Source organism: Eretmochelys imbricata, chromosome 11, assembly GCF_965152235.1.
Source record: "Eretmochelys imbricata isolate rEreImb1 chromosome 11, rEreImb1.hap1, whole genome shotgun sequence".
NCBI lineage: Eukaryota > Metazoa > Chordata > Testudines > Cheloniidae > Eretmochelys > Eretmochelys imbricata.
This window is the reverse complement of record NC_135582.1, coordinates 72,839,540-72,853,713: the sequence shown is the minus strand read 5'-3', so window position 1 is coordinate 72,853,713 and position 14,174 is coordinate 72,839,540. Positions and strand designations below refer to the sequence as shown.

The window sequence follows — 14,174 nt, the reverse complement described above, 5'->3', positions numbered from 1 at the left end:
TAGCACTGATTGCGAGCAGATAAGTCTCAAACATATGGATTCAGACAGTAAAAGCAATTGGAGGCTCACCTGGGCTTGCAGAAAGGGTGCAGGTGGGTTCAGAGGCAGAAGATCCATCCTCATCACCAAAATGTTGTATCAACCAGGCAAGGTACTAACAAGCTTCAACAGGACTTTATTTTCAAAGTGGAAACCTCTTTACCAAGCTGCTGCTGCACCCTCTGTAGCTCTCTCCCAGCCTCTCAACTCCTCCCCCCTCCTTCCTGTTTCTTGTCCTTTCAGACTCCCAACAGCCAGTGCTCCCAATTCTAATAATTACAAGCAACATCTAAACACCACACACCATTCCAGAGGACATGCGTCCATGCTGATGACGGGTTCTGCTCAATAATAATCCAAAACAGTGCAGACCGACCCATATTCATTTTCATCATCTGAGTCAGATGCCACCAGCAGAAGGTTGATTTTCTTTTTGGTGGTTCGGGTTCTGTAGTTTCCGCATTGGAGTGTTACTCTTTTAAGACTCCTGAAAGTAAGCTCCACATCTCATCCCCCTCAGATTTTGGAAGGCACTTCAGATTCTTAAATCTTGAGTCAAGTGCTGTAGCTATCTTTAGAAATCTCACATTGGTACCTTCTTTGCGTTTTGTCAGATCTGCAGGGAAAGTGTTCTTAAATTGAACATGTGCTTGGTCATCATCTGAGACTGCTATAACATGAATTATATGGCAGAATGAGGGTGAAACAGAGCAGGGGACATACAATTCTCCCCCAAAGAGTTCAGTCACAAATTTGATTAACGCTTATTTTTTTAACGAACATCATCAGCATGGAAGCATATCCTCTGGAATGGTGGATGAAGCATGAAGGGACATATGAATATTTAGCATATCTGGCACATAAAACTTTGCAATGCTTGTTCTCACTTTCAGATGACATTGTAAATAAGAAGCAGGCAGCATTATCTCCCATAAATGTAAAAAAACTTGTTTGTCTTAGCAAAGAAGTAGGATTGAATGGACTTGTAGGCGCTAAAGTTTTACATTGTTTTGTTTTTAAGTGCAGTTACGTAACAAAAAAAATCGACATTTGTAAGTTGCCCTTTCACGATAAAGAGACTGCACTACAGTACTTGTATGAGGTGAATTGAAGAATATTATTTATTTTGTTTATCATATTTACAGTGCAAATATTTGTAATAAAAATAATATAAAATGAGCACTGTACACTTTGTATTCTGTGTTGTAATTGAAATCAATATATTTGAAAATGTAGAAAATATTTAATACATTTCAATTGGTATTCTATTATTTAACAGTGCGATTTAATCACAATTAATTTTCTTAATCACGATTACATTTTTTGAGTTAATTGCATGAGTTAACTGCGATCAATAGACAGCCCTACTTTAAATCTTATTAAATTATGTAGAATCTGTTTGACCCACACAAGGTTGTGCTTAGGTGTCGTAAGGTTGGGCACCACTGCGCTAGAAGATTGCTGTCACAAGGTAACTGTCCCTTTCAGGGTATGGATCACAGCTCCACCAATGGAATAGTGAGCTCTCCTCTCCCCAGGGGTGGGAAATGATGTCATGTGACTGGTGGGTCATGTGATTCCAGAAGGGGAATCTTGTTTTAAATAGTTTAGTCTGTGAAGAGTTACTGGGAGAGCCAGGAGACAAGTCAGGGTGGGGTGTTGTAGGGCCACCTCAGGGGGAGCTTTGGAGGCAGGGTCCTCACCACAGCTGCTCTGGTGCTGTGAGGCTGAGTCCATTAATGCTTGTCATGCATTTTGCGATCCAGACAGAAAGCCCTGAAGCATTTGTATTTCAGCAGGGACTCATTTCAGGGAAGTGTTGTGGCAAGTCCTCGAGACAGGATGCTGCTGACACAAGTTTGTGGCCACACTAGTTGCCCCACATGGAGCTGACACATTCCTTGGAATGGAAGCTCCACACTGGAACCAAGTTCTTTTGTCTGATTTTTCTTATCAGGCCTGACCCTGCCCTGTGTGATCCTCAGTCCAGTGGTCATGTAGTTATTCCCAGGGAGAATTATAGGATTTATGCAATATAAAGGCGGTGAAGTGAAGGTGTAGTTAAGAGTGGACTGTCCACTCAGTTCTTGTCTGGAGCAAGAATACTATGGGCACCTGCTGGAACATGCTCACTGGAACGAGCCTCTCACTTTTGAATTTGCAAGCACCTGAGTTACGCCGCAAAACCTGGACAGAGAGAGCATGTTGATTGGGGGAGGGGTTGTCTGCACAGAGGAGAGAGAAACTGCAGACATTGTCCATTTCTCTGTCTGAGCTCCCTCTTCAAAGACACTGAACAGTATGACACAGGCTCTTCCAAACACAGTTCTAGTATCTGTTCTTGTTGTCCAGTGCTACAATGCACTGGAATCTAAACAGTGTTGCTTTCTTGGTCTTATCTCTACAATTATTTGATTCCAAACTCTTCACTCCTCAACTGTCCTTAACAGATTGCACTGATGATGATACTGAGAGGTGGGAAATGATGTAAAGGCAAAGTCTGACAATTTAGCAAGTTCCCACAAGGTACAGTATATCATACAATACAATGTTTTATATACTAAATATTTTCCCTCTTAAGTAGAAGGATTTAGAGAGCAAAATGTGATATGTTGAGATATTTAAGGCATTATAGGTTGTTGTTTTTTTTTAAACGCACAGTTTTCAAATGTGGTCCCCAGAGAAAGCTGTAAACTGAATTCAAGCACCAGGTAAGTGACACCAGAAAGATTTTTGCTCCAGGTGATCAAAATATTGAGGGAGATACTCAGAACAGGGATTCATTGTGAAGGCAGATGAAGCTGCAGAACTGACATAGCTGGTCTGTGGGGGAGTCAGCACTCCAAGCATGAACACCTCTGCCAGCCATGGGATTTGCTTGCTATTGATGCAGATAGTTTCTCCTTAAGAAAGGGAGGGTGGGGAAAAGGTGGAAAGGAGCAGTAACTCTAAGGTGTGTGTTACGGGTGCTGATCCCTGTACAGATGTGCACTTATTTATGCATAAGTACGCTGTTCAAAGTGGGGTTCTGGAATAGAATGATGATCCAAAGCCAGCTAAAGTCATTGGAAGTCTCTCTACTGACTTTGATGTGCTTTGGATCAAGCATGTCTTTCATATATGCATGTCATAAAGATGACAGCCCACCAAGGGGTTTGTTCCATTACAGGATGTTCAAAATGTATTTGCAATGCATTTTTTCCTTTATTTTTCTGTTTCAGTTAGATCATAAGCACTTACACCAGTCTCTGGGTGCTTGTCCCAAACATGAATATATACAGAAATTACATACAAGGACTACATACAAAGAATGTTACTCAGATTTCAAAATTAAGAATGTAAAAGATGGGGAAATGCCAGATTTATAGTTGCCCAGGTGACCTTAATTCAGCTGCCAAACTCTGGAGTCTGGGTCCTGTGGAAAAAATATTGTAGAAGGGGGCTGGATCAAGGCTGCATGGTTCGCAAAAGTTGAGGATGTTTTAAAAGTGCTAAAAAGTTGTTCTTTTTCTTTTGCTACCTTGCAACTTTTCCAAAGTTGGAGAAGGTTTGAAAAGTTAGAGAGGAAGAAGAAAAAAGTTGGAGGGACATTGCCTGGACATTATTAAGTTTATTGCACTCAGTGGCAAAAAGATGGAGAGAGGGAAAATGAAAAAAAATCATTTTTTCAAAATAATATTTTGTGAAATGTCTTGAAAACAAAAAAAATTCCTTTTGCACAAGCAGCCAAGGACTGTGCTTTCAGTTCAAGCAATGAAGAGAATAGGTCTCTAATACAGAGCGATCTGGACCACTTGGCCAACTGGGCACAAGCAAACAACATGTGTTTTAATAGCGCTTTGTGTAAATGTATACAGCTAAGAAAAAAGAATGTAGGCCAAGAATAGGGGTCTCTATCCTGGGAAGCCATGACTCTGAAAAACATTTGGGTGGATAGTTGAACATGAGAGCCCAGTGCGATACTCTGGCCAAAAGGGCTAATGCAATCCTGGGGTGCATAAACAGAGGAATCTTGAGTAGGAGTAGAGAGGTTATTTTACCTCTGTATATGGCTGCTGGAATACTTGGTCCAGTTCTGGTGCGGAGAGGATTCAGGGAAGAGCCACAAGGCTTAGAAAACCTGCCTTAGGGTGATAAATTCAAGGAGTTCAATCTATTTAGTTTAACAAAAAGAAGTTGAAGGGGTGTCTCAATCACAGTCTATAACTAGCTCTGTGGGGAACAAATATTTGATAATGGGCTCTCCAACTTAGCAGAGAGGGGTCTAACATGATCCAAGGGCTGGAAGTTGAAGCAGGACAAATTCGAACTGGAATTAAGGTGTACATTTTTAACAGTGAGAGTAAGTAACTGCTGGAATAGCTTACCAAGAGTCGTGGTGGATTCTCCATCACTGACAATTGTTAAATCAAGACTGCTGGAGGAATGATGTTGGGGCAGGTCTGTGGCCTGTGCTATGCAGGTCAGACTAGCTGGTCACAGTGGTCCCTGTGGCTATGAAAAAGCATTCTTGCATCCAGTCCTAATACAGCCTTCAGCCAGGGGCATTATTTTCAGTTGGCTGGCTTGCCTTTTTTCCATCTCTCGCCTGGCACAAGTGTGTGTGTGGAGGGGGCTCAGCTGGCAACCAGCCCTTCCAGGGACTTTCAGTAGTAAGCGAAACACTCCAGTCTTTTCTCCTAGCCTCGTTGCGCTGGGACTTTGCTCTTGCCCCCGCAGCCCCAGCGCAACAAGGTACCTGCTCCGACCTCGACCCGCCTGCGCCAACAGCAGCCAAGCCTGGAGGCTTCACTCAGCCCGAGTCGGAGCCGCCGCCTGCCTTCCGCGCCTTCATCCCTCCTCCTCCTCCTCTCCTGCTCAGCTGAGAGGGAGGCGCAGCCCGGCTCCCAGGAGATGCCCGGCGGCCGGCTCTCTCCTTGCTCCCATTGGCCTACTGGGGGTCGCCTAACGTGCTGCGGCGGCGGCTGGGTGCGCTAGCCGCTGGGAGCGCACTTGCAGGGGGTGACAGGCGGGGCCGCTTGGAGCAGCAGCATAAGCGCGGCTGGCTGGCGAGGGAGTTTTGCAGCCCGGCGGCAGCGACCGTGTCTGCGCCCTGCCCAGCGATGAGCAGCCCGAAAGTCCCGGCCCGGCCAGAAGCGGCTGCGGTGCCCCGGAGCTAGGGCTGCCTTGCCCCCTGGCCAGCGGCTCGGAGGTCAGCAGCAGCCGGCCGTGGAGAAGATGCGCCCCCGGCTGGCACGGCCCCTGGGCGCCCTGGGCGCAGCGCGCTGAGCCAGGCGCAGCCGGCTGCTGCCCTGAGTGGCCTGGTGCGGGCGGGCCGGGGTCCCCCGGTTCTTCTGCGCTGAGCCGGCAGGCAGGCGGCTCCGAGGAGACAGGGACAATGTACGCGGGGCGCAAGAGGAGGAAGCCCGTGCAGAGGACGTAAGTAGGGAGCCGGAGGGGGAGGCTGGAACCTGCCTCGCTGGCTCGACCCCTGGCAGGGAGCTCTCCCTTGGGGGCAGCAGCACAGGGCTGGCGGGGAGGTGGGTGTCTGGAGCTGGGGTGCACGTTCGGGGTGGGGGCGAGGTGGCATTGCTCTCCAGGCAGCACTCTGCCCCTTTAGCTCCCAAAACTTGACAGAGCAAGTGTTGGGTTGGAGGGAGAATGAATCCAACCCGCCTGCCAAAGGACTCTGCCTCCCACCCCAGTGCCTGCCCTGGAGCTACCGGCGGTCTGCCTCCTGCGGACTTTCCCCCCATTGCAGCATTCACAAGCCGACTTCTCTCTCTTTTTTTCTTTTTTTCTTGAAACCCCTCGTTCATTTCATCGCTCCCTAGCTCCTCTGCTACGGATTTCCGCTGGGCAGCGGTTGAAACTAGATTTCTATGTGTATTTCCCAGCTGCGGATGTTCCTTGCCAAGGAGGAAAAGCCAGAGTTTGAGCCTGATGAGGCCCTGTGATGCAATGCCAGCACGGTGAAATTGCCTTGGTAAAATGGTGCCAATGAACTCCCTCCCCAACCTTAAAAAAGTCCTTTTCATGAGAACTTATGCAGGATATTTGTTGAAAACATAGGCACGATCTATGGTCTGCGTACATTTGCATGTTGTATGGTCTGCATACATATGACTATTGCACCATATGTCACATCTTCCGTACAAGATAGGCTCCAGCTATCACCCACAGTTGGTCTGGAAGTTTTATATAAAGGTTTCAAAGACTTCACATGGGGCATGTTATGATAAAGAACTCTGTTTAAATTATCAGTAGCCTCCATTTGAAAAAGATACTAGTGAACAATAGTTGTCCTTTCAAGGGCTGACCTATTTTTAGTTGATAACCTTCCCAAAGATTAATGATGGAAAGGGTGGCTTTTTAAGTTGTCCCATTGAACATGCCCTAAAAGAAGTTACCATGGCAGATATTTGGAATCAAAAGAGGTGACTTAGTTATTTTATTGACTTTAAAAAAAACCCAAATGTTCTTTTTGTAACTGGAGTGTGTGGATTTCAGGTTATCCCTTGCCTTTTCTCATGGTGAGACTCCGAATTATTTTATAATTGATAAAATAATGTGGTACATCTTCAGAAGGCTACAATGAACTTCAGGTTTGTGCTTTCTACCCACATGTGTACCATCCAAAACTATTTTCATTGTTTGCTTTTCCCTGGTTAGGGAATAGGTACAAGAGATACAATTTACTAAAATGTCAGTGCAGTTAAAATAAAGGACTGGTTATCATGTAGTATGAGCTAATTATTAATTTAACCAGCACAAATGGTTTGGCTGTTGATTTGCAGCCATTCATTGGGACGAATGGCCAATTTTAACACTCAGTTAAAAAGTTTAGTTAAAGTGCTGGCTAGAAATCTTTAAAATATATTAAAAATATGAAGCCTTTTGGACCAGTATAAACTCTGAATGGCTGGAACTCCGTGTCCCAGGATTGCCCAGTCACATTCTCACACTTGCTCCCTTGCAGCCACGAGAGCAGGCTGAAATATGGAAGGGAAGAGGTTGAAACTCGTAAAGCTTCTAAAGTAGATTCAGAAGGCAAGCAAGAAGGGCGCCCGACCTCATGCATTGAGCAAGTGTCCTCTTGAACCTGGATTCATTTGTTTAAAATGAAATAGATAAATGTCCTTGGAAAAAGTCGCAAGGCCCTTTGCATGGGTAAATGAAAGGCAAGTAACCAACAGAGGCCATTGTTAGGGTTGGGCAGTTTGGTAGCCTGATGGCGGGAACAACTGAAATCAGAGGTGATGGGGGGAGGCATGCAGGATCACGTGCCCCCTTGTTGCTTGGCTTGTGCTGAGCATGCTCACACAGACTGAGCATGCTCAGTAACATCTTCTGAAGCCCCTGCCCTCCCGCTGCCCTTCCCCCCCACTATTGGCAGGTCTTTGACTGGGATCATGAAGAACAGCTGCAGCTCATTCTTGTTTTGAGGCAAAGGGGTTAACTGTAAGTGCTTGGGGCAGGGGCCATATGTTATTCATCTGGGGATCAGGGTGCACGGTGCTAGAAACATATGAATAGCAGGAATGAATAAGGGCTTGAAGTAAGAGTTCCCATTCTGTTAAGAAATCAAGAGTGGAGGTCGGCAGTCTGGCAGCCCTCGCAGGGATGCCAATTGTCACAGTCCCCTCTCACACCCTTGCTGTGTGCTGGAGAGTGCTGTGAACTCTGCAGGTGTGTTTGTGATGTGTCTTCCTTTGCTCCTCCCCCCGGCAGAGTGAAGCCGCCACCCCCAGAAGGTGTGAAGTTGAACCCCTCCAAGCGCCATAGGGATCGGCTGAACTCGGAGCTGGAGCGGCTGGCTAGCTTGTTGCCTTTCCCTGAAGAGGTCATCTCTACCCTGGATAAACTCTCCATCCTGCGCCTCAGTGTCAGCTACCTCAGGGCCAAGAACTTCTTCAACAGTAAGAGCAAACTGTGGGAGGGTGGGAGACTGGAGTGGGCCCTTTCCCATTAAATACACCATTTTCCCTTCAGCACTGCAACAGGACCAGCAAGGTGCACACTGCAGGGAAATCTCACCCTTTGTGTTAACATGCTGGCAGAAGAAGACCGTTTCATTGCATAAGGGAATGGTTATTGTGAAAATCTGATTCCTGCATGTTGCCGGCACCTTTCACTCACCCCCACACCTGCAGACATTAAAACGGACTTTCACCACCAACACAGTGTAATGTGGATCTGCCACTTCACACTCATATTAAGGGAAGCTACTGGGAAGGTAAAAAGCCCTCTGAAACTTCATGCTTATCTGGTGCTACATTTTCCTGCATTGGAAAGCAGAAGTCCCAGAAGACCGAGCATGTCCCTTCCATCAGATCTCTTATATCTGTTCTGTATTTAGCCTTTTATTTGAAATATGGCACATGGAATCTTGTCTAAAATCAGTTAGCTCCAGGATCAGATGTGTTTTAGCTTGACTGAATTTTGGCGAGAGAAGCACTCCCTGTTTCTGAGGACAGCATGGTAATTCCCTGGCAGTACAATGGCATCTCCTGCCGCAATAGTCTTCAAATTGGGCTTGTCCTCTTCTTACTTTTCAGTACTAATTTTTATCTCTTGAGCCGAAGAGCTCAGAGGAGCAGAATCTGTTCCCATTCAGAATACGTATACTGGAACGAGAGGAATCAAATCTATTAGGAAGCCTAGATAGCAGACTAATAGTACCAGATCTCAGTGCTCAGGATGCATCTAATTGAGCAGTGTTGTCGTAGCTGTGTTGGCCACAGGATATAAGAGAGTCAAGGTGGGGGAAGTAATATCTTATTGACCAGCTTCTGTTGGTGGAAGGGACCCATTTTCAAGCTTCGCAGAGTGCTTTTTCAGACCTGAAGAAGAGCTCTGTGGAGCTCAAAAGCTTGTCCCTTCCACCAACAGAAGTTGGTCCAATAAAATATATTCCCTCCCCGACCTCATCTCTAGTTTAGTAGTCAGTTTATTGCCTGTTAAAGTCAGAGTTCCTGATCAAAATGAGTGTAGTTTTTGATGCATTTGTTTACTTAGGGTGTGTCTACACTGCAGCATAAGCCCATGTTTAAGGCCCGGGCTCAGGCATAACTCCCCTGGCGTCTACACTGCAATTGTGCTAACCCAAGGCTTGGACCCAGGATCCCAGTTAAGCTGGAACCCAGCATCTGAGCCCTATTGCTTTGCAGTGTAGATGCAGTCCCGCTTGACTCGGGTCCCGGGAGTCAGTTGGAAGTATGCCACAATTCTATGGGACAGTTTCCTTAGTCCTCTCTATCCCAACAATCTGCGATCCACTCTTTTGAAAATGGAAGCCACCTTCCTTTGCTAAGAGCAGCAGCTCAGGGCAGCATTAACCCATTCTCTTCTGATCACCGATCTGCAAGCACACTGTCAGAGAGCCTCCTGAGTTTGCAATGGAGAGCAAACCCATCAAGCCTTTTGCAAAGTGAGCTGCTTCCTGATAATGTGCAGGGCAGGCAGTAAAGTTTCCCCACAGTGCACCATCATCCTAGGGCTAGAGCAGCTATATTTTGAGGGGCACTAGGGACTCTGCAATATGGTTACTTGGCTCTGTGCATTATAGTGTGGGTGCCAGAGTCCTAGGTTCAAACATGGGTTAGAAAAGTCTTAGCATAGGGTTAAAATACAGTGTCGACACTCATGCCCAGGGTTCCCTAACTTGAGTCCCACTAAACCTGGGATTACATTGCAGTGTAGACATACCTTTACACACACATTTGATACTACTGATGGCCAGAGGTGAAAGTAATTTAAAGGACTTACCGGTACTCCGGAGCCCTGAGCAGGGGGTGTGGCCTTGACCTGAAGATTTAAAGGCCCCAGGGCTCCAGCTGCAACTGGGAACCCGGGAGCCTTTAAATCACCCCCAGAGGCAGCTGGGAGCCCCGGAACTCAGGGGCGATTTACCACAGCGGAGCTCAGGCCCTTTAAATCACAGCTGGAGCCCTGCCACCACTACCCCAGGGCTCCGGCAGCAGGGCTCAGACGGCGCTTTAAAGGGCCCAGGGCTCTGGCCACTGTGGGGAACCCTGAGCCCTTTAAAGAGCCAGCCTGGGGAAGCCGGTCCGGCACAGTGTACTGGCTCTTGCCGGTACGCCGGACCAGACCAGCTTACTTTCACTTCTGCCGATAGCACTTAAACAGTTTCAGATTAAAGGTTTCAGGTTTTTTCCCTGTTATATTCTTTAAGTGACCAACTTAATCCTGGATACTGAACATAATTTAGCTGTCTCTGCATCGATTGTTTTAAATTAGCACTATGTTTTTGTAGCTTTTAAACTAAACTGCTTCAAGATAAGTTTCATGGCCAACAAAAGTGTAGCCTTAGTCATTCTTGTTTAAAATATCCTCAGTTGCTTTCATTTTATTTGGCACTGTTGGCCCATGCCGTTAAAATACACATAATAACTGATTCTCAGTGGCATAGAACATAGGTGTTTTATTAATGGAGACAAATAGAAATGCATACAGAATGTGTTTTATCTTTTCCCCACAGTATATTTTTGAGATACTGTTTTATATTAAGATTTTTCATTGTTACGCCAATGAGAAAAAAATGAAGTGTGTGAGCTGTTCATTTGCCATGTTTTGACAGAAGTATTTTAATACCAAAGCACATGATTGTTTGGAATTGCAGGGCTCTTTAAAAATTGCATTGGTTTTGTTTGAGGGTTTGTGATGGGGTGGGTGTCCCCATCCAATGCGGGGTGAGTTCACCCTGACCCTCCAGCTGTCCTTTACCTTGAGGTGGTAAGACCAAAGGACTGAAATTTATGGGGTAACCCTGGTTTGCAGGGCAGCCCAGCCTAACGGCCAGGTGTAAGTGTATTTGGGACCACTTTGGTTTAGGGGCTGGGACCAGCTCCCTTCAGACCAGGGTCTGACTACATCCGGAGTCAATCAGAGCCACCATGGGTGTTCCATTTACATGCATGGGGAACCCGAGCTTCCCTGGGGCCTTCTTCTGGGCCCGTGGGCTAATTACCCATCCCTATCTGCCGTTATAATCTATATAGGGGCAATCCCTTCAGAAAATGCCTCTTGTCCACACTCATAACAACGGTCTCAGGTCCACTTTCACCATGCCAGTCCCCGCCCGGAGGACTTCACCCTGCCAGGGCAGGACTCAAGTAGCTATCAGCCTCTGTGTCAAGTCTGAGTGATTGGTGGGGGTTCTGGATGGGCGTCAGTATCCTCTGGGCTTGTTCCAGCCAGTTTATCTCATACCACTGACACTTCAGGCTTTCAGTATCGTGGTTCCCCACTTCTGCTGCCAAGTAATCTTCCATCAGCCCTACAGCATCCATACGCGTTACAGACTGGTGTCGTCGCACCCATTCCTTGCCCCTGCAGGGATCTGGGTGAAGTGCAACAGGACTATGGTTTCTGCTACCTGGGCCCCAGACCACTTGTCAGGTTCCAACCACCGCCAGGTGATACCTCTGAGGCGTTGGCCCACTGCTCTTGGTCTGGCCCCAGAAGGATAACACTCTCGACAGAAACACTGTCACTATGTTTCATGTCTGATACCAGTTTGGTTGGGATTGCTGCCTTCATCTTATCATCATCTAGTGCGTCCAAGTGGTCAAGATTGTGATAAGCTGACGGGGCAGGCCCAGTGTGGGTGGCCCAGTGCCCTGGGAGCCAATGTGTGGTGGTGGGCACCCACTCAAAGTCACTAGGAACACTTCAGGGTCATCCCCAGGTCCCATCTTGGTAAGCTACAGCAGGAGTCCAGATGGCATGGAGCCAGGGTCAGATTCTGCTAGTATGGTGGTCGGAGTGCTCCCTGGCTGCAGTAAAGCCGCCATCTGCTGCACAAGACTCTCCTGCTGGGCTTGATGATGGAGGGCTAGTCTCCACATCATTTGTGGTTGTTGATTGGCAGCTGTACCTGTTGCTATTTGTGTGCTTCTTGTTGTTGGCTCTCCAAGAGCCATTTCAATACTTTCTTTGACTCCATCTCAAGGCCTAATATTCCCCAAGTGGAGAGGTACAAGTATCCATGGTGGAAATGGTGTCTTCCCTCTTCCTGGGCTTCTCAACACAGGCCTCTCAGCAGGCCCTCATCACTGCCTACATTCTCCACCACGTGCAGTGGGGTGGGTGTCCCCATCCAGAGCAGGGAGAGTTCCCTCCCATCCCTCCAGCTGTCCTTTACCTTGAGGTGGTAAGACCTAAGGACTAAAATCAACAGGGTAACCCTGGTTTGCAGGGCAGTGAGACTTAGTGGCCGGGGTCAATAAAGTTCCCATGATTTACAGGGCAGTAGGGCCTAGTGTCTGGAGTCAATACAGTTACCTGGCTTCTCAGGGCAGTGGGGCCTAATGGCCAGAGCCAATAGGGGGAGGGATAGCTCAGTGGTTTGAGCATTGGCCTGCTAAACCCAGGGTTGGGAGTTCAATCCTTGAGGGGGCCATTTAGGGATCTGGGGCAAAAATTGGGGATTGGTCCTGCTTTTGAGCAGGGGGTTGGACTAGATGACCTCCTGAGGTCCTTCCAACCTTGATATTCTATGATTCTATGAATAGAGTTACCCATGTACACAGGGCACTTGGGCCTAATGGCCAGAGCCAGTAGAGTTACCCTGGTATGCAGGGAAACCCAGCCTAGCAGCCAGAGTCAAGGGGGTTCACCCTGAGTCACAGGGCAGTAAGGATTACTGGCGAGAGTTGGTAGGTTGCCATCTGGCGGAGCTAGGGTAGGGGGACCTGGGCTGACCCTGCTCCACCGGGTCCCAGCCCAGAGCCCTAACAGTGGCAGAGTGTTCCACCACTGAGTCATTGGGGCTCCAGCTGAAACACGCCAACTTATAGCCACAGGACTATAGCTAGTCCCCCCTGGGCCACTTCCTACCATATCTTTTGGAGCTACAGTTGAGGCATTGTCAAGGTCTCCAGGTTTTTCAGCGTGTGCATTTCCCGGTGACTCTGATCCCTTTCGGACGTCTGCATGCACCTGGGCGTTGGGCAGGGTCTCCATGGCTCTGGCTTCCACAATCAGGGGTTCCTGCTGCTCCCGGGCTGGAGCCGGCAAGGAGCGTCCTTCCTCCCCAGTGGTCAGCCCAGACTGAGCTAGGCTGCTCCCTTTTATACTAGTGCTGCATCTGGAGCATGCATACTAGTGACATGGGAACATGGCTTCATCAGCCCACAATGAGGAGTTAACCCTTCCCCGTCCAGTGTGGGGTGAGTTCATCCTGTCACAGGGTTCCGGAATATTGAAGTTTAGGTTTACGGGTGAGAGGCTATGTCTGTGGCAGACACCTTTGTGGACAAGTAAAGTGTTATCTAGCACAGATTAGATTTGATAGTTTCAAAGTGACTTATTTTTTCTCTATCGTCAGATGAAAGGGAAGTACTCTTACCTGTTCTACTTACAAAGAGTACTCGTTTGATATTGGTACAATCTAATTAAAGATATTTTAAAATATGTTAAAGAATTCATCTATCATGCCATTGTAATATAACATTCTTAGTTAATATATTCCATTCTTGTCCCTCAAACTCTGACTGCCAGATGCTGGGACTGGATAACAGGGGATGGATCACTTTATAATTGCCCTGTTTTGTTTTTTTCCCTCTGAAGCATGTAACACAGGCTACTGTCAGAAGACAGAGTACTGGGCTAGATGGACCATAGGTCTGACCCAGTATGGCTGTTTTTATATTTAGAATTTGCTTAGGCTTCTTCTATACAAACAGCATCAGTTTGAAAACGATACTCGTTTGACTTACTATAGAAACATTTGCAAGAATTTTTATTTGAATTCCATTTAGTTTTTCTCTGTTAAAAAGCTGCTTTAAACATGATACAGTGCTTATAAGAATGGGAAGGCTGGTGAAATGGAAAGCTAATGTTATTAGAAAGCAGTTATTTTACTCTGCAGTGCCAAATCAGTTGACACTGAGTTGATAACTATTTCTAATTTATTTTTAACTTCGACTTTTCACTATTAAATAGTTCCTATATGTGAGCCCTCACTGTACTGAACATATCAAATGCAACATTTTTGCAGCAGCATTGTAGGCAAAATTCAGATCTTCAGAGGTTTTCCACCTTTATTATAATCTTCTGACTCTCTGAAACAATGGCAACAGATTTAGAGAAATATAACTTGGTTTGGGTTGTGTTTGTTTGTAAAGGTTTTC

The 14,174-nt window shown here is 46.8% G+C and overlaps 1 protein-coding gene across 1 annotated transcript in view; it reads left to right on the top strand.

Moving 5' to 3' along the window:
• Positions 1–5,416: 5,416 nt before the first annotated feature.
• LOC144271937 (aryl hydrocarbon receptor-like) overlaps positions 5,417–14,174 on the top strand; it is a 132,518-nt gene continuing 123,760 nt past the window's right edge. The window contains exons 1-2 of the mRNA XM_077829604.1: positions 5,417–5,457; positions 7,750–7,937. Coding sequence (XP_077685730.1) covers positions 5,417–5,457; positions 7,750–7,937 — 229 coding nt within the window. The remainder of the gene's footprint in view (positions 5,458–7,749; positions 7,938–14,174) is intronic.